Source organism: Haliotis asinina, chromosome 1 (genome assembly GCF_037392515.1).
Source record: "Haliotis asinina isolate JCU_RB_2024 chromosome 1, JCU_Hal_asi_v2, whole genome shotgun sequence".
Lineage (NCBI taxonomy): Eukaryota > Metazoa > Mollusca > Gastropoda > Lepetellida > Haliotidae > Haliotis > Haliotis asinina.
In genome coordinates this window covers 88,411,975-88,433,763 of record NC_090280.1, presented here as the reverse complement: position 1 = coordinate 88,433,763, position 21,789 = coordinate 88,411,975, and the positions used below count along the sequence as shown (strand labels likewise).

At 40.1% G+C, this 21,789-nt stretch overlaps 1 protein-coding gene across 1 annotated transcript in view; it reads left to right on the top strand.

The window, feature by feature from the left end:
* Positions 1 to 21,789, top strand: part of LOC137276864 (uncharacterized) — a 44,075-nt gene that overhangs the window by 5,330 nt on the left and 16,956 nt on the right. Inside the window, exons 2-3 of the mRNA XM_067808514.1 lie at positions 417 to 507; positions 740 to 928. Coding sequence (XP_067664615.1) covers positions 417 to 507; positions 740 to 928 — 280 coding nt within the window. The remainder of the gene's footprint in view (positions 1 to 416; positions 508 to 739; positions 929 to 21,789) is intronic.

The following is a 21,789-nucleotide window of genomic DNA, read 5'->3' as shown; positions in this document are numbered from 1 at the left end:
CGGTCTCTTGTATTGTATAACTAAAGCGTCTGATGCGGCCCAAGAGTTGAAATCGTGTAACAGTCAGAATTCTGATCAATGTGTTTCTCTGGCCCGTAAACATCCAATGTCTCTGTTCCGAGCATCCTCACCCAATCTTGACATCTTGTTGGCATACTCGGAATAAATGTGCATATCTCAGCGCGGGAGTACCGCGTTTTTATAGCCACACATATCAACCACAAGCAATCACACTTTCAATATGCGTTCAGATTTGTCACCAGCCGTATTATGACATTATGTTTTCCAGTTGCTGTATTTTGGAAATGTACACATCACAGTTAGGCGTTGCGTTTATTTTTGTGACCTGTGTGGAAACGGTTTTGCTTTCATTATTGCTGACCCCAGTTTTCCATAACGTATATATTTATTTGAAGGAACTGATGAGCCCCTGTGCAGTTCACTCTTGTCCTCCCGGGAGACGATGCATTATGCATCGTGTGACAAAAGCGGCAATTTGTATAGAGGGTAAGAACGTAAACAACCTCAACAAAGTCTAAGTACCATCAAGTTTTGCTGCAGCTATTTCAAGTACAATTAAAGTACGTAAACTGTTTTGGGTGATGACAATAATTGTTCCTGTTTAGGAGTTGCACACTCATTATAGTTCTAAAACTTTTAAATGATATCATCTACAGTATATATTTGTTCTCTGACTACACAATGCCATTTTGAAAGTTTCATATTTGTTCTCCCCCAGCTCATGTGTATTCATGTTCGGAAGAATTGCTTCAACATGCAACCTTCAGTGATGAATCTAAGCTGACAGGAAGAACTCGGTCTTGTACCTGTCACAGCAATTATCTAGACCTGCCGCTGGACGTTCTCAGTGTGAACAACGCCTACTTGAAGAAGAGGAGTTTGTCCACACCTAAGTTTAACTGCTCAGGTAAATCATGCATTCTGGTTCAACTGTATATGATCCTATGTGTATATGTGTGTTTGGCCGTGAATTAATCATGCCTATGTATGATTTAAACCTGTCTACAAATCGCATGGCGACAGTGAGTGAGTGAAGTTATTTTTAAACCGCATTCAGCAATATCCCAGCTATATGGCGGCGGTCTGTAAACAATCGAGTCTGGAACAGACAATCGAGTGATCAATAGCATGAGCATCGATTCGTGCAGTTGGGAACCAATGACATGTGTCGACCAAGTCAGCGAGTCTGACCACCAGATCTCGTTAGTCGCCACTTACAACAAGCAGAGTAGCGTTATACGGGAAGTATGGGTTGCTGAAGGCCTATTCTATCCCGGACCTTCACGAGTCCGCATGGTGACAACCCAGCTGGGATACCATCCAGGTCGCAGAAGTACCTACTCCTGATAATCTAAAGCCCAGTTGTAAATTGTAATGTTATTATCAGTCACATACCAGTAATGGCACATCTGTGACCATCTAGTTTTCTCTGTTCTTTTTTGACAAGTATTAGTTTTAAAAGTATGGTTTAAAATTAAAAAAATATCCAGTAAGTGTACAACTTCATAGTCACAATACTGGAAAATTAACTCACGCACTCCATCTTTTATTGATACCCACCCACTTGACTAGTGATGATATTTTGCAGGTGAGACAATTGTTACGGTTAAGAATTTACCGTGGCAAATTATTTAACAAATCCCCTTGTAAACCAGCAAAACAGAACAAAGACAAGTTGTTTACGTTCAAATTATATATTGTTATGTAACGAGAGCAAGATATACAGAGTCACAAGTCAAAATAACAATGCAGATTTCAGGTACATTTCAAGAGAGACAAAATCTAAGTCAGTGGGTCACAAAAATACAATATATGAAACTCATCAAAGTCTTGATGTGAGAGGGAACAGCTATGGCAAAATGTAAACAAAGCGATCGGTGCGACAGCAGATAATGTAGACAGGATTTCGAGCGTGTTGGCAGTATATCCAAGCGTGGCTGAGATGTAAATCCAGCAGATATGAATGCATGTCAGTGTGAATGTCAGTGTGAGTGTCGCCCTCCACACGGCAACCAGCCTATTTGTATATAAACTAAGTCATTTCGCGAAAGTTCGGGCACAAACGGACGTCGTCAACACTGTAGAATGGTCTAAAAACAGTATCCCGGAAGTGAAACATCGAAAACTAGGAGCAGGTAAATTCCGGAATGCCAGAATACTAAAAGTGTTGACCAGATATTAAAGCGACATGTGACCCATAATATTTACTATTCAAAACACTAAACATTGTGACCCAATAATAATGAATACTGAATTAATAACAAAATATGCAGAAAATATGCAGGAAATACACACTCGTAACACAATGGCTTACATAAGATTTCTAATGGTGATTGTTTTAAGTCTTTTTTGTTTGCCAAAGAAAAAACTCGTTAAGCTCTTTGGTTAACCAAGAGGAGGGACATCTTCCTGGAGCTGTTGCAGCCCCTTCTTTGCATGAAAAAAATTTGAACATCTTGCCGCTAGGAACTATATATTTCCTAGCCGATACCTTTCTCATTGACACTGGCGTGTCTTTGGCCCTACCAAGAGTTATATCCGCCATCAGAAACGTCGCAAGCTGGACGTCACTTTATTTAGGGCAGGAGTTATTGAATGAAAAGGGTATTCACACTTCGGGATGTTGTTTAGAGACTCCAGAATGCCCACATACAGGGCAGAATACAATATATCCTTCTCTGAATTTGTAGACTTCCTGAATGCAGAATGGCGAAAAATGCTGTCCCTGACGTTGGTAAACACGGGATCCGCCGTTTCAACGATACAGCCGTTGAACCACACCCTCCTCCAATAATTTACTTGACACCACTGAGACCGGTTTTATGGTGCTGTCATGTTAAAGTGACTACACGGACTTGACGTCTTCTGCCAGAAGTCCTGCTCCACGTAACCGGCTCCTGACTGTTTGGACCAATATCGCATATGGATGTTGTAGTTCTGTCTCATAGATTTCATAACCTGATGTACCAACCATGCCTTTGAAATGCCTCGTTTCCATCCCAAGTATACTGTGAGGCTCTCATATTTCTCCATGAGCTCGGACTGGTACTTAACGATCTCTTAATGTATTGGAGCAATGCGCCACAGCACAACGTTTTTGACAATCTGAGTAAAGCAGAAGCTCTCCAAAAACAGCTTGGTTCTTCATAGGAGAAATCCCATTCACTGTTTGGGCTACGTGTCAATGCGTGGGCCCTGAACAGGTTAACCACGAAGAGAACATTCTTGGATAAATTTATTTCCTTAAACTAGAAAACCAACAATACTTATACAATTTACTCGATGTACACGATTTACCCTTTGCCCTTTTTGGCTGACCAGGATTGCTTTAGAAATCTGGTACTAAACACCATAAACCATTTTCCTCTGATGTATTTCTTTGCGATTGTGGTATGGGGTAGGGATATTTTTTATCTCGCTCAATACTGGGCACCAATGAAGAGCCACCGCCTCGTGGTGGGTGCTGGGTAACGCTAAGTGCTCTTCTCCCGTGTGGACCCAGGAAAGAATGTGTTCACAGCACCCCATTGCTTGTAGTAAGAGGCGACTAAATTGGGCAACCTGTTTGCCGTGGGTTGCGTTCCGTGTCGGTGGAGGACGGGATCCTGGTGGTTGAGGGCAGCTGGGCTTTTAACTGCGTTCCATTTGCCCAACACACCACTTCGGCCCTTACTTCACCTAGACGGGTGGTTGAATGGGCCCGATTCAACCAATCGGCTGGTCATGCCAAGCCACAACTTTGCACAATCTGGTAGATTAATTATATATAATTAGTTATAATTCTTCTACTGGAGTATATCATCCGGGTATCCTTGGTGCTGTAAGCTGGAGGTCCGCTTGCTTTAGCATTGTCCTTGTGATACTCCGTGGTGGGTGGGGAGCTCGAATGATGAACCATATTATACTAACAATGGCGTATGAAACCCCAACAAAAAAAACAAAACGTCCACTTGATATTGACCCTGTTGATACTGACCATAGACCGTCTGCATCGATTGAGTACTGGCCGCGTTTCGTTGTCATTGAGACTCCTGACAAGACACCTTTAAAGTTGAACCTCTTTGCAGTATCCAAGGGTATTCAAGGTATTGCTGGGGATGTGAAGAATATAAAACGTTTACGTTCGGGTGCCCTGCTAGTTGAGTGCTGGGAAAAAGCAGCAAGCAACCAACTCGATGAACGTGGGCATGCCGGCCACAGTCTCTGCTCACAAGACCTTAAACACCAGTAAAGGTATAATCAGAGATCGGGATCGATTGTTTGCTGATATGTCCGAAATTGACATCAGGAATGAAAGATCAAGGTGTGCTGTATGTCAAGCTCTTTTGAACCCGAAAGAACAATGAAACATTCCAAACAAATACATATCTGTTTACTCTCTCATGCCCAAATGCTCCCAAATCAGTGAGTGAGTGAGTTACTATTTAACGTCACATCGGCAATGTTTCAGACATATCGTGACGAGAACATTTAATACTAAAATGTAAGATATGTATTTCATAAATAAGCCTGTCGTCAAATGACAGTAAAACAACTAGAATATCACAGTTACAATTTAAAACTAGTGTGGAAAGTTAAAACTAATATCACTATCTGGACAAAACAATATAAAAACAGGCTATAGGTCTCCAACAACTGAGGTAGATCACCATACTAGGGACCATGGGGACTTACAGTACTTTTGCTACCTGCATGGACCCTAGCTGGATTTACATCATCCCCTCAGCCGCTGGAGATTGTATGAAATGCTAGCCAAACTTAAAATAACATGAATACTACGATTAAAATCCTGGTAGACTTAAATTTACATCAAATGTTTTTGGACTTACGTACCCTCTCAGGAGGACAATCATTTTACAATGCTTCAACCCCTTTGAGGGTACAGCCACTAACAATTCAAGTTACTAATCTAAACTACCAATCATTAAAATATATCTATCTACACAAACATATTGCTCAAAATTCAACCATGAAATCGATTTCCTTTAAAAAGTCAATGATTAAATGACAACTAACAGTGGTAAAAAGGTCCTTCATAGTTTTGACACTGAAATATTTATCCCTTATGATGGAGAATTCAACACAGTCAAGCAGAATATGCTTGACCGTGGTTCTCTCATCACAAGGGATGCAAAATGGAGGATCTTCACCTTTCAACAGGTATGCATGTGTATACCTCGTATGACCAACACGACATCGTCGTTGTATGACCTCTTCAAATCTGGACTGACAGCCCAAGTGGGTATAACCAATGTAAGGTTTTATCTCATGTATATAATTTATTGATACCCACTTGGATGTCCCACTTCTTTTGCATCAGATCACGGATATAACATCTAATGGTGGCTTTGTAATCACTATGAGGAATAAGAAGTGGTGTCACAGATTTATGGAGTGCTGCTTCAGCAGCAAGGTCAGCCATTGTGTTACCAGAGATTCCTACATGGCTGGGTGACGATGTCATATTGGCCAGTAGCAAGATTATTATACAATTCAATAATTTCCATTAAAAGTGGATGTTTGCAAGAAATATTTTAATAGCCTGAAGGCAAGAAAGAGAGTCTGAATAGATTATATATTGTTTACGTTTAGGGTGTCTTTGAATATATCTAAGAGCTGTTAGTATAGCGTTAGCATCTGCTGTAAAAATAGAACTGTTATCTGGTAGTCTAGAAGATATTGTTCTCGATCCAATGACAGTAGCACAGGCCGCTGCACCACCGTCCTTGGACCCATCTGTAAATAAGGATTTATAATTGCTATATTTAAGTTTCAATTGATTATATTCTTGTTTATATTGTAATTCATTAGTTTCTGATTTTTGTAATGTGGTCAATGTTAGGTCCACTTCGGGCCTGACCAACTGCCAAGGAGGAGAAGAAAGAAGACGGGAGGGAGCTATATTTTTCAGCTCAATGCCAGACAGTGAAATAAATGGTTTAATTCTACGTCCTAGGGCACCCACGAAGAGCCACCGCCTCGTGGTGGGTGCTGGGTAACGCTAAGTGCTCTTCTCCCGTGTGGACACGGGACAGAATGTGTCCACAGCACCCCATTGCTTGTCGTAAGAGGCGACTAAATTGGGCAACCTGTTTGCCGTGGGTTGCGTCCCGTGTCGGTGGAGGACGGTAGTCTGGTGGTTGAGGGCAGTAGGAGATTGAACCATTTTGCTCCTATTGCTCAACACACCACTTCGGCCCTTACTTCACCTAGACGGATGGTAGAACTGGCCCAGTTCTATCAATCGGCTAGTCACGGCAAGCCCTGAGCTACAACTATGTAATGCTCAAAATTTATAAAACTGTTGCTTTGATTTTTCATGCTTGGCTATTTTGAAATTGTTAGTTCAAACCCATCATTTTATGTATGTTTTTGCCTAGAGTCATATGCCCAGAAGGCGGTGGCTCATAGGCCAATCTGGTGGAACTACTAATCTTGTAATTTTTCTGCTGGAGTATATCATCCGGGTATCCTTGGTGCTGCAAGCTGGCGATCCGCTTGTTTTTATCATTGTCCTTGTGATACTCCGTGGTGGGTGGGGAGCTCGGATGACGAATCATTACCACTTAGCATGGAATACCAAACCCCAAACAAAAAAACGAAACGTCAACTTGAAATTGATTATGATGAACAGCGACCTTCGAAATCTGTTGATTATTGGCCTCGTTTCCTACTTCTTGAGACTCTTGATCAAACTCCATTAAAGCTGAATCCGTTTGCTATATCAAAAGGTATCCACGGAATAGCAGGAGAAATTAAAGATGTGAAACGCTTGCGTTCAGGATCTCTGTTGCTTGAATGTAATAGAAAACAACAAGCAACCAATCTGCTGTCCACTGAAATTTTTGTTGGAGTTCCGGTTAAGGTGTCTGCACATAGAACTCTGAACACCAGTAAAGGTATTGTAAGAGATCGAGACCGTCTATTTGCAGATATGACTGAGTTTGACATTATATCAGAAATGAAGAATCAAGGAGTGGTAGATGTAAAACGATTTTCAAGCCGGAAGAATAATGAGGTTGTTCCAACTAATATGTACCTGTTTTCATTCTCTGCACCAAATGCACCCAAATCAATCAGGGCAGGTTACTGCAATGTTAACGTTGATTTGTACATCCCCAATCCTTTGCGGTGTTTTAAATGCCAGAAATATGGACATGGTGTGAACACTTGCACATTGTCTGTTGTGTGTGCTCACTGTGGTGAGAAAACACACACAACAGAAGATTGTGACAGTGATTTAAAAAAATGCACCAACTGCTCAGGCGATCATTCGTCATTTTCTAAACAGTGTCCTATTTGGAAAGGGGAAATGGAGATAAACAGAATAAAGTTTACTCAAAATATCTCCTTTTCTGAGGCAAACAAACTGGTACAGAGATCTAATCTTCAAGAAAGTTATGGCCAACTCCCGAAGCCCTGTGTTATAATGGGAGATCTGAATAGGCACAACCCACTCTGGGGTAGTGTAACTACTAACGCTAAAGGTAAATTGTTGGAAGACTTTTGTTCTGACAATGATTTATGTATTTATAATGATGGTTCCAACACATATTTACACCCTGGTACAGGGACCAATTCTGCTCTTGACTTGTCATTGACAAATTCACAACTACTAAATGAATTCGAATGGTCAGTCCACGATGACCTCTGTGGAAGTGACCATTTTCCTACTATTCTCAAATCTGTAACTCCATCTGACGTTCCTCCATCATCAAGGCGGAATTTTAAAAAAGGCTAACTGGGCTTTATATGAAACACTGTGTGCGGAGAAACTTAATCCTGAACGTTTTATTGACGTTCCAGATGCTATTTCCAGATGTTTTTCTGAGGAACTGAATTCCATAGCTGATGAGTGTATACCAAAGTCCTCTGCAGTTCCACACATAAGAAAACCATGGTTCAACGATGAGTGCAAACAAGCTAGGAAGGCAAGGAAAAAAGCAGAACATTATTTCCGTCGCCATCCTATGGTGCATAATTTAAATAAAGTTAAGATTTTAAATGCTAAAGCACGGCGTACTTTTAAACAGAACAAACGCCAATCTTGGCAAAATTATGTATCTAAAATAAATTCTCGGACACCCATGTCCAAGGTATGGAACATTGTCCAGAAAATCAAAGGTAAAGGTACTAAATCTACTGTCCATCATCTTAAACATGGAGATCAATTGCTTACTGATAAATCAGATATTGCAAATAAACTGGGTGAAACCCTTGCTAAACACTCTTCCTCTTCTAATTATGTACCTAAATTCCAGCAGTATCAAAAACAACAAGAAAAGAAAACTATTAATTTCAATTCTGATAATAGGGAAGATTATAATGAAACGTTTTCTATCCATGAACTCCATACTGCCCTTGATCAAGCTCATGACACTGCTATAGGAGCTGACAACATACATTATCAACTCCTGAAACATTTACCAGAATCCTGTCTGGAAACTCTCCTAAATATTTTTGATGATATTTGGACATCGGGTAACTTTCCTCCTTCATGGCGTGACGCCATAGTAGTACCAATACCTAAACCTAGACGTGATCATACGGATCTATCCAATTGTCGTCCGATTTCATTAACTAGCTGTGTAATCGACTAGTTTGGTACTTGAAAACAAATAACCTTATCACAGATATACAATGTGGTTTCCGTAAAAACAGAAGTACTCTTGATCACTTAGTGCGTTTAGAATCATTTGTGAAAAACGCGCTGATTAATAAACAACATGCTGTCTCTATCTTTTTTGACCTTGAGAAGGCATGTGACACTACCTGAAAATATGGCATTCTGAGAGATTTACACGATTTCTGTTTGCGAGGTCGTTTGCCTGAATTCATAGGCAAATTTTTAAATAACAGACAATTTCAAGTCCGTGTGGGTTCTACCCTGTCTGATCATTACAATCAGGATCAGGGTGTTCCACAAGGCAGTATTTTGTCAGTCAGACTTTTTAGTATAAAGATCAACAGTTTATCAAAGTTTTAAACGATTCAGTTGATGGATCGTTATTTGTGGATGATTTTAATATTTCTTGTCGTGGCAAAAATATGCATACTATTGAACGGCAACTGCAGCTGTGTTTAAACAAAATAGATAAATGGTGTCTTGAAAACGGCTTCAAATTTTCTAAATCAAAAACCAATTGTATACACTTTTGCCGTAAATACAAACCCCATAAGGACCCAGAACTATTTGTCAGTGGCACCCCAATCAAAGTGGTCAAGGAAGCTAAATTCTTGGGACTTATTTTCGACTCACATAGATTATCAGATAATAGTTCTATTTTTACAGCAGAAGCTAACGCCATATTAACAGCCCTTAAATATATTGAAAGACATCCTAAACATAAACAGTACATTATCTATTCAGACTCTCTTTCTTGCCTTCAGGCTATTAAAAACCTAACATGTAAACATCCACTTTTAATGGAAATTATTGAACTTAATAACTATCTTGCGACTGGCCAAAACGACATCGTTTTCTGTTGGTTACCTAGTCACGTAGGTATTTCTGGGAATGTGATGGCAGATCTTGCTGCAAAAGCAGCACTCACCAAATCTGTGACACCACTTCCTATTCCATATTCAGATTACAAAGCTTGCACTAGAACGTATATCCGTGATCTGATGCAGAAGAAGTGGGACACCCAAGTAGGTATCAATAAATTACATGAAATAAAACAGTATATTGGTTACACCTACTTGGGTTGCCAGTTCAGATACGAAGAGGTCATCATGCGACGATGTCGTATTGACCACACAAGATATACACATAAATATTTGCTTAAAGGTGAGGATCCTCCGTTTTATATCCCTTGTGATGGAAGAATCACAGTCAAGCATATCCTACTTGACTGTGTTGAGTATTCCATCACAAGGGATCAATGTTTTAATTCACGAACTATGAAGGATATTTTTAATAACACAAGCTCTCACTTAATCATTGCATTTTTAAAAGAATTAGATTTATTGACTGAATTGTAAATAGATAAATATTTTATTATAGGAAGTTTAAATTCATAACTGTGCTTGTTAGTGGCTGTATCCTCAAAGGGTGTTGAAGTACTGTAAAACTATTGTCCCCCTGAGAAGGTACGTAAGTCCACAAACATTCAAAGTAAATTCAAACTTTCCACGTTTTTAATCGTAGCATAAGTGTCTTTTTATTTGCATGGCTAGATGTTCCCTAATTGCTGACGGCTGAGGGGATGATGTAAATCCGGCTAGGGTCCATGTAGGTAGCAAAGGTACTGTAAGTCCCCATGGTCCCTAGTATGGTGATCTACCTTCAGTTGTTAGCAATCTATAGCCCATTTTTATCTTGTATTGTCCTCTGTAGATAAATTGTTTTAGGTATAGTTACTAGTTTTATATTTTCATCTGTGATATTCTAGTTGTTTTACTGTCCTTCGTTGACAGGTTTTGTAATAGACATATATTTCATTTCAGTATTAAATGTTCTCGTCACGATGTGGCTGAGATATTGCCGATGTGACGTAAAATATTAACTCACTCACTCTACGTCCTAGAGGCGGAACAAGAGAAGATTTGTTGTTGTATAAATCCTCATAAAGGGGATAGAAAACACAGTTATAGGCAGGGTTACATTCATTCGTGTATAATTTAGTAGTGTACTGTAAAGCTAATTTGATACGGCGCTGCTCAAGAGATGGTTCATCGGCCTCAACGTAAAGACTGTCAATAGGTCAAGTTCTAAAAGATCCAAGACAAAGTCCTAAACCTTGGTGGTGGACAGAATCAAGAAGTTTAAGGCTGCTTTTGCAGGCTCCACCATATACGATGGAGCCATAATCAAGTTTTGAACGGACGAGTGATCGATATAAGTGAAAGAGGGTAGCTTGATCTCCTCCCCACTTTGAGTTGGAAACAACTTTCAACAAGTCAAGAGCCTTCAGGCATTTAGTTTGAGGGAGATAGTTCTGGGTCCTTATGTGGCTTATATTTTCTGCAAAAATGTATACAATTAGTTTTGGGCTTCGGAAATATGAAGCCGTTTTCAAGACACCATTTATTTATTTTGTTTAAACACAACTGCAGTTGCCGTTCAATAGTATGCATATTTTTACCTCGGCAAGAAATATTAAAATCATCAACGAAAAGCGATCCATCTATTGAATCATTTAAAACCTTGGATAAACTATTGATCTTAATGCTAAACAGTGTGACAGACAAAATACTGCCTTGAGGAACACCCTGATCCTGATTATAATGATCAGACAGTGTTGAACCCACTCGGACTTGAAATTGCCTGTCTTGTAAAAACTGTGATATAAAAAGAGGCAAACGGCCTCTTAAACCAAAATCATGTAGATCTTTCAAAATGCCATGCTTCCAAGTGGTATCGTAAGCTTTCTCGAGATCAAAGAAATTTGATACTGCATGTTGTTTACTTACAATGGCATTTTTAACAAAGGCTTCCAAACTTACCAAATGGTCAATGGTACTACGATTTCTCCTGAAACCACACTGGATATTTGTTATCAAATTGTTGGTTTCAAGATACCATATTAATCTATTATTTACCATTCGTTCCATGGTTTTATAGACACAACTCGTTAACGAGATTGGTCTGTAATTAGAGGGATCAGTATGGTCCAGGCCAGGTTTGGGAATAGGGACTACAGTGGCATTACGCCATGAAGCTGGGAAGTTACCGGTAGTTATGGTATCAAATTATGGTATCAAATATATTTAACAGAGTTTCCAAAGACGATTTGGGCAAATGTTTCACGAGCTGATAGTGGATATTATCAGCCCCTGTTGCTGAGTCTGCCTGTTGAAGGGCAGTATGGAGCTCGTCGAGTGAAAATAATTCATTATAATCTTCACCATTGTCTGTGGTAAAATTAATCTTTTTCTTTTCCTGTTCTTTCTGAAACTTTTGAAACTCAGGGATATAATTTGATGAAGATGAATGCTTGGCTAAAATTTCACCAAGTTTGTTTGCAATGTCAGCTTTGTTAGTTAAAAGATTTTCACCATCCTTCAGATGGTGTACAGTAGATTTAGAACCTTTGTCCTTAATTCTTTGGACCATGTTCCACACCTTGGACATAGGTGTGCGTGAGTTTATTTTAGAAACATAGTTTCTCCAAGACTGGCGCTTATTTTGTTGAAAAGCACGTCTAGCCTTAGCATTTAAAATTTTAACTTTGTCTAGATTATGTACAGTAGGATGTCGGCGGAAATACTTTTCAGCTTTCTTCCTACACTTTCTGGCCTGTATACATTCCTTATTGAACCATGGTTTACAAATGTGTGGAATTGCAGAGGACTTTGGTATAGTTTGGTCAGCAATATTGTTGAGTACATCTGCAAATAACTGTATAGGGTCTTCGCAAAAATATCATGTTTTAAGTGATCACTACTTAGTGTCTGAAATAATGTCCAGTCAGCCTTGGCAAAGTTCCGTCTTGATAAAGGTGGATCATCACCAGGGCTGACTGTTTTAAGAATAGTGGGGAAGTGATCACTCCCACACAGGTCATCATGTACAGCCCATTCAAATTCATTATATATGTTGGAATCAGCGAGTTAAGAATAGTGGGGAAGTGATCACTCCCACACAGGTCATCATGTACAGCCCATTCAAATTCATTATATATGTTGGAATCAGCGAGTGATAGATCCAGAGAAGAATATGTGCCAGAAGCAGGATGTAAATATGTTGCGGAATCAGCATTGAGAATACATAGATTATTATCAGAAATAAATTCTTCAAGGATTTTACCTTTAGTATTAGTATGGTCACTTCCCCAAAGCGGGTTGTGGCCCTTCAGATCGCCCATGATGAGGCATGGCTTTGGAAGAAGGTCATACAGATTTTTAAAATCTAATTGTGTAATATCAGAGGAGGGAGGAATATATAAACTGCACAGAGTCAATGCAATATGCAGGCTGATACGAACAGCAACAGTTTGAAGATTAGTACTAAGATGGACAGGACTGTGTATTATACCTTGCCGCACCAAGATTGAAGCACCTCCAGCTGCTTTATCTCCTGGAGGAGAAAAACAGCGGTAATCACTAAACTGTCTTAGATTAAAGTTATCTGTATTTTTCAAATATGTCTCTTGGAGACATACAGACGGTTGAAAGTCCTGTGTTAGTAATTGAACCTCACTGAAATTATTTTTGAGACCTCTGCAATTCCATTGAATAACATTGGACAATTGGGTCATGGTGCCTCAATTGGTGATCTTCCACGGGAATGTGAGTGAGTTTAAGCTCCTTCGTGTGTCCTGAGAGGACGGCGACACCTCCATATCTAGAGGTTCAAAGGGAACCTCTGAAGGAATTGGGATATTTGGTAACTGTTTCTTATTGAATTTTCTACCTTTCTTCTTGGGTACTTGACCAGTGTTAGACTGTTTAGCCAACGTTTGTGATGTGTCTGGTTGAGTCTTTGTCTGAGAGTGTGATGAAGACTGGGAACCAGATGAAGTCTGAGAGGCAGATGTTGACTTAGATATCAATGGTAAGGATGGAGCAGAAGTGATGGGCTTCTCTGACTTGACCCATGTCAGATCTGTTTGACAAGCAACAGAAGATGTCATTACAGGCCGAGTTACTGCAGCAGAGTACGACAGAGGCAATGGAGTCGAATTAGCACTTTGAAAGTGCTTTTTAGCGTCAACGTATGATATGTTCTTTTCGCACTTCAGCTTCATTATTTTTTATTCTGTTTGCCAAACGGGGCAGGATTTGGATGACGAATCATGTGGGCCAGAACAGTTGGCACATTTATACTCCTTGTCACAGTCTGTATGTTCGTGATTGTCACCGAACGATGACACACGACGGAGCCACGACAAGAGTTGGACCCATGACCAAATTTTTGGCACTTATAACACCGGAGTGGACTGGGAACATACACGTCCACTCCAGTATTAAAGTATCCTGCTTTTACGGACTGTGGCAAAGATGCACGGGCAAACGTTAAGAGATAGGTATTATTGTACCCTCTGTCTTGACAGTGAAACGTTTTACAGCAGTTACCCCTTGATATACAACTTCTGCGGCAATATTTTCCTCTGACATGTCGAACAGACAACGAGCTCTGTCACGAATGATTCCACGACATGAATTTAATGTTCTGTGCACAGACACAGCAACCTCAATATTTGCAAATGTTTTGATGGACAAAAGATTGAGAGACTGTTGTCTCCGTGCACATTCCACCAGAAGGGAACCACTACGGAGACGGGTGACGTTCTTAACATCTCCACAAATTCCAGAAATGGCCTTTGAAATCGCAAAAGGATTTAGCTTTGTAGGTAGTGAATCAGTTGCCTCAATCACCAGGAAACGAGTCCATGAATCAGAATTTGAAGAAACAGTGTTTGAAGAATCCTCAACATTTTCGAAACGTCGCTTCTTTTCATTTCGCAATGAACCAGATGGAGTGGGATCCATGATAAGTGTAAATAGATTCAACATCCCTGCTCCCCACCCACCATGGAGTGTCAACGTGGACAGTGTCAGATAGCACCGGATCTCCATGATGCTGACACCAGGGATACAGCGGTGTTATACTCCAGAGATATGAAAAGCTATGAAAAACTAAAAGAATAAATGTCAGGCTGGTTCGGCCCATGACATCATCCCCAAGAATCACAGATTTCAGAGGTCTCATATCACCAGATTGGCCCATGAGCCACCGCCTTCTGGCATAGGACTCTAGACAAGTTTAAGTAATCAAATATTTTTACACTGCACATCAAAATAACCAAGATCCATTGATAATGTATTGTGCAAACATAATCACCATGCACAGGGCTTGGCGTGACCAGCCGATTGATAGAACCGGGCCAGTTCTACCACCCGTCTAGGTGAAGTCAGGGCCAAAGTGGTATGTTGAGTAACAGGAACATGGTTCAAGGCCCCTATTACCCTCAACCACCAGGATCCCTTCCTCCACTGACACAGGGATGCAACCCACGGCCAACAGGTTGGTGGACCAAATATGCTCCCGGATCCACATGGGGGGGTTTGCGAGCACTTAGCGTTACCCAGCACCCACCACGAGGAGGTGGCTCGCCACGGGTGCCCCAAATCAGTGAAGGCAAGTTATTGTAACATACAAGTTGACACCTACATCCCCAACCCGCTCAGGTGTTTTAAGTGCCAGAAATATGGACACGGTGTAAATACTTGCACATTGTTTGTTGTGTGTGCTCACTATGGTGAGAAAACACACACAACAGAAGATTGTGACAGTGATTTTAAAAAATGCACCAACTGCTCAGGCGACCATTCGTCATTTTCTAAACAGTGTCCTATTTGGAAAGGGGAAATGGAGATAAACAGAATAAAGTTTACTCAAAATATCACCTTTTTTTTGAGGCCAAAAAAACTGATAAAGAGGTCTGATCTTCCAGAAAGTTATGCTACAGTAACAAAAACATCATCGGAGTCATCATCCATCATCCACAGGCTGCCAAACTACCTTGACTTGGGTCAATTGCGATTCTCCACAGCCTTTGTACCGTGCTATGTCATCTCAGACTGATGATTCACTTCCTAGTACATCAAAGTCTTCTTCTGATCACAAATCATCATCATCTCAGTCAAACTCAAAGTCTCAATCGACAGCTGATAGTCAACAAACTGTGAAAAGTAAACCGAAGCCAAAGCCTGATGCTTCAAAACAACAAAGTGGCAGAGCTCCTAAAGGGTCACAAACAAAATTCAATTGTTCAATAAATACGGGTCTCTTGAAGGCACATAGCTTGTCGCCCTCCAAAAGAGTGCGAGGTAGATCCCCAATAAATCCCCCCAACAGATAGTCTATTCCAATTATATTGTACAGTTGAACTGCAGAGGATTGAGGACTAATTTACATGAATTACAGCTATTAGTCCAAGGTCTCACACCTTCAGCGATATGTCTCCAAGAGACATATTTAAAACAAACATACATTTGACCTTCGTCAATTTAATGCATATCATTCTTTTTCACCTGCGGGTGATAGGGCCACTGTCATCCATTCTAGTCAGACAAAACGTTATTCAAAGCCCTGTTTCACTTAATACTAATATGCAGGATGTTGCAGTGAGAATTACTTTACATGTAGCGTTTACGCTATGCTTTCTATATATTTCGCCTTCTTCGGCGTTTGCCAAAACTGATCTTCAAGCTCTATATGACCAACTCCCGAAGCCCTGTATTATAATGGGAGATTTAAATGGGCACAACCCACTCTGGGGTAGTGTAACTACAAACACTAAAGGTAAATTTTTGGAGGACTTTTGTTCTGACAACGATTTATGTATTTATAATGATGGTTCCAACACATATTTACACCCGGCTACAGGGACCTATTCTGCTCTTGACTTGTCATTGACAAACTCTGAACTACTAAATGAATTTGAATGGTCAGTGCACGATGACCTCTGTGGAAGTGACCATTTTCCTACTGTATTAAAAGCTGTAACTCCATCTGATGTTCCTCCGGCACCCGTGAACGGCCAGCAGGAGCCTGAACCGTGTTCCTGTTGCTCAACACACCACTTCGGCCCTTACTTCACCTAGACGGGTGGTAGAATCGGCCTGATTCTATCAATCGGCTGGTCACGCCAAGCCCTGTGTGTATGGACTATACTTATTTGTCATCACACAATTTGGATTTGTTAATGTTAACCGTTGGGTCTTGGTGAAAGTGTTCATAACAGATGTTTTAAACTTTTGAACAATGATGTTTTGCACTTTGCCCAGAGTCCTATGCCAGAAGGCGGTGGCTCATGGGCCAATCTGGTGGATTTGTTATTTGTAACTCTTCTGCTGGAGTATATCATCCGAGTATCCTTGGTGCTGCAAGCTGGAGACCCGCTTGCTCTAGCATTGTCCCTGTGATACTCCATGGTGGGTGGGGAGCTCGGATGATGAAATGAAAAAACAATAACCATGGCGTATGAACCCCCCCCCCCCCCCCCCACACACACACACACAAAAAAACAAAACGTCTCCTTGAAGAAGATCATACTGATACTGACCTTAGACTGTCCAATCCTACTGAATACTGGCCACGTTTTCTAGTTGTTGAGACTGAAGATAGAACACCCTTGAAATTAAACCCTTTTGCTGTGTCGAAGGGTATCCAAGGCATTGTTTGGGACGTAAAAAATATCAGAAGATTACGTTCTGGTGCACTCTTGATTGAGTGTACCAAAAAGCAACAGTCAATAAACCTGTTGAACACTAAGACATTTGTCGGCATTCCCGTCACCATCACGGCACACAAAACGCTAAACACGAGTAAGGGAATTGTACGGGACCGCGATAGATTACTCGCTGACATGTCAGAATTAGATATTGCCTCTGAAATGAAAGATCAGGGTGTTCTTTATGTGAAACGATTCTCAACTCGTTAAAATAATGAAACTGTCACAACCAACACTTATCTGTTTTCCTTTTCCCTACCTTCTGCTCCAAGATCACTCAAGGCCGGCTATTGCAAACTAAATGTTGACACGTACATTCCGAATCCTCTCAGACGCTTCAAATGCCAAAAATTCGGACATGGTGTAAATTCTTGTACATTATCTGTTGTGTGTGCTCGCTGTGGTGAAAAGACACACACAACAGAGGATTGTGACAGTTCTGTTACAAAATGCACCAACTGCTCAGGGAATCATCCGTCTTATTCTATAGAGTGTCCTGTTTGGAAACAGCAAATGGCAATAAATAAATTAAAGTTTACACAAAACATCAGCTTTGCTCATGCAAAGCGACAAGTATTAAGCTTAGAACAAACAGAAAGCTATGCTTCCATTGCCAGAAGAGCGCCAGAAACAGCATCTAGAGTACCTACAGTATCCACTAGCTGTCAGACAAACTTGACTTGGGTTCCCCAAACCTTTTCTCACCCGCTACATCTACTCAAACACGAGAACGTCCCAAATACAATTAGAAACATCCCCTGATCTAGAACCATCTTCTCTGTCATCGACAAAGTCTCAGCAAAGTCTCAGAAAAATTAAAGGTAAAAAGCAAGAAACTGAGTGGGAGAGCCCCGAAAGGTTCACAAAATAAAATTCAGTTATTCAATAAATACGGATCGCTTGAGGATATGGACGTGTGTGAAAACGTCCATTCTAGGGCTCACAGCTTGTCGCCCACCAAAAAAGTGCGGGGTAGATCCCCAATAAACCCCCCCAAAAAGATAGGCTATCAGAATAATCTTTTACAGTGGAATTGTAGAGGTCTAAGGACTAATTTTAATGAGTTGCAGCTCTTAGTCCAGGATTTAACACCATCAGCTTTCTGTCTGCAGGAGACCTATTTAAAACAGACAGATACTTTTGACCAGCGTCATTACAAGGCATATCATTGTTTTTCACCTCCGGGTGACAGGGCCACGGGAGGGTCTTCCATCCTAGTCAAACAGAATATTATCCATAGCCCTGTTTCACTTACTACTGATCTTCAGGCCGTCGCAGTGCGACTAACTTTGCATGTTGCGTTTACATTATGCTCTCTCTACATTTCTCCGTCATCAACGTTTCACAAAACCGATCTTCAAGTGCTGTATGATCAACTCCCGAAGTCCTGTATTATAATGGGAGATCTGAATGGACACAACCCACTCTGGGGTAGTGTAACTACAAACGCTAAAGGTAAATTACTAGAAGAGTTTTGTTCTGATAATGATTTATGTATTTATAATGATGGTTCCAACGCATATTTACACCCTGCTACAGGGACTTATTCTTCTCTCGACCTGTCAATCACAAATTCAGAATTACTAAATGAATTTGAATGGTCAGTGCACGATGACCTCTGTGGAAGTGACCATTTTCCTACTATTCTAAAGCCTGTAATTCCATCAGATGTACCTCCATCATCAAGGCGGAATTTTAAAAAGGCTAATTGGGCTTTGTTTGAAACACTGTGTGCTGAAAAACTTAAACCCGAACGTTTTATTGACACTCCCGATGCTATTAAAAGTTTTTCGGATGAACTAAATTCCATAGCTGATGAGTGTATACCAAATTCCTCTGCGGTTCCAGACATTCGAAAACCATGGTTCAACGATGAGTGCAAACCAGCTAGGAAGGCAAGGAAAAAAGCAGAACATTATTTCCGTCGCCATCCTATGGTGCATAATTTAAATAAATTTAAAATTTTAAATGCTAAAGCACTGCGTACTTTTAAACAGTTCAAACGCCGATCTTGGCAAAATTATGTATCCAAAATAAATTCTCGGACACCCATGTCCAAGGTATGGACCATGGTCCAGAAAATCAAAGGTAAAGGTACTAAATCTACTGTCCATCATCTTAAACATTGAGATCAATTGCTTACTGATAAATCAGATATTGCAAATAAACTGGCTGAAACCCTTGCTAAACACTCTTCCTCTTCTAATTATGTACCTAAATTCCAGCAGTATCAAAAACAAGAAAAGAAAACTATTAATTTCAATTCTGATAATGGGGAAGATTATAATGAAACGTTTTCTATTCATGAACTCCATACTGCTCTTGATCAAGCTCATGACACTGCTACAGGAGCTGACAACATACATTATCAACTCCTGAAACATTTACCAGAATCCTGTCTGGAAACTCTCCTAAATATTTCTGATGATATTTGGACTTCGGGTAACTTTCCTCCCTCATGGCGTGACGCCATAGTAGTACCAATACCTAAACCTGGACGTGATCATACGGATACATCCAATTATCGTCCGATTTCATTAACTAGCTGTGTTTGCAAGACCATGGAACGCATGATAAATAATCGACTTGTTTGGTACTTGGAAACAAATAATCTCATAACAGATATACAGTGTGGTTTCCGTAAAAACAGAAGTACTGTTGATCACTTAGTGCGACCGGAATCATTTGCTCACTAATTAACAACCAACACGCTGTGTCTGTCTTTTTTTGATCTTGAAAAAACATATGACACTACTTGGAAATATGGCATTTTACGAGATTTACATGACTTCGGGTTGCTAGGCCGTTTGCCTGAATTTATAACCAAGTTTTTAAACAACAGACAATTCCAAGTCCGTGTGGGTTCTACCCTGTCTGATCATTACAATCAAGATCAGGGTGTTCCACAAGGCAGTATTTTGTCAATCAGACTTTTTAGCATCAGGATCAACAGTTTATCAAAAGTTTTAAACGATTCAATTTATGGATCGTTATTTGTGGATGATTTTAATATTTCTTGTCGTGGTAAAAACATGCATACCATTGAACGGCAATTGCAGTTGTGTTTAAACAAGATAAACAAATGGTGTCTTGAAAACGGCTTTAAATATTCCAAATCAAAAACTAATTTCATATATTTTTGTCGTAAATACAAACCACATAAAGACCCTGAACTGTCTCTAGATGGGGCGCCCATTGAAGCTGTGAAGGAAGCCAAATTCTTGGGTCTAATCTTTGGTTCACATTTAACTTTTTTACCACATATTAAATCACTTAAAAATAAATGCCTGAAAGCACTTGACTTGTTGAAAGTTGTTTCAAATTCAAAATGGGAAGGGGATCAAGCTACCCTTCTCCATCTATATCGATCACTCGTTCGTTCTAAACTTGATTATGGCTCCATCGTCTATGGTGGAGCCTGCAAAAGCAATCTTAAACTTCTTGATTCTATCCATCACCAAGGTCTAAGACTTTGTCTTGTGTCCTTCAGAACTTCACCTATTGACTGTCTTTACGTTGAGGCCGATGAACCATCTCTTGCACAACGCCGTATCAAATTATCTTTACAATATATCACAAAACTTTACTCTAACAAATCTAACCCTGCATATAACTGTGTCTTCAATCCTCTGTATGAGGATTTATATAGCAAAAAGTCTTCTCTTGTTCTACCTCTTGGGCTCAGAATAAAGCCGTTTATTGCTGCTGCTGGTATTGAGCTGGACAATATAGCTCCCTTCCGGCTTCTTTCTTCTCCCCTTTGGCAGTTGGTTAGGCCATAGGTTGACCTAACATGAACTAAATTTAAAAAATCAGAAACGAATGAGTTACAGTATAAACAAGAATATAATCATTTGAAACATACATATAACAATTACAAATCCTTATTTACAGATGGGTCCAAGGACGGTGACGCTGTGGCTTGTGCTACTGTCATTGGATCCAGAACAATATCTTCTAGATCACCAGATAATAGTTCTATTTTTACAGCAGAAGCTAACGCCATATTAACAGCTCTTAGATATATTCAAAGACACCCTAAACGTAAACAGTATATAATATATTCCGACTCTCTTTCTTGCCTTCAGGCTATTAAAAATATTTCTTGTAAACATCCACTTTTAATAGAAATTATTGAACTGTATAATACTCTTGCTACTGGCCAATACGACATCGTCTTCTGTTGGTTACCCAGTCACGTAGGTATTTCTGGGAATGTGATGGCCGATCTTGCCGCAATAGCAGCACTCAACAAATCTGTGACACCACTTCTTATTCCCTACTCTGATTACAAAGCCATCATTAGATCTTATATCCATGATCTGATGCAGAAGAAGTGGGACACTCAAGTGGGTATCAATAAATGACATGAAATAAAACCTTACATTAGTTATACCCACTTGGGTTGTCTGTCCAGATTTGAAGAGGTCATACTACGATGATGTCGTATTGGGCATACAAGATTTACCAGCTAGGGTCCATGCAGGTAGCAAAGGTACTGTAAGTCCCCATGGTCCCTAGTATGGTGATCTACCTTCTGTTGTTGGCGATCTATAGCCCATGTTTTATAATGTATTGTCTTCTT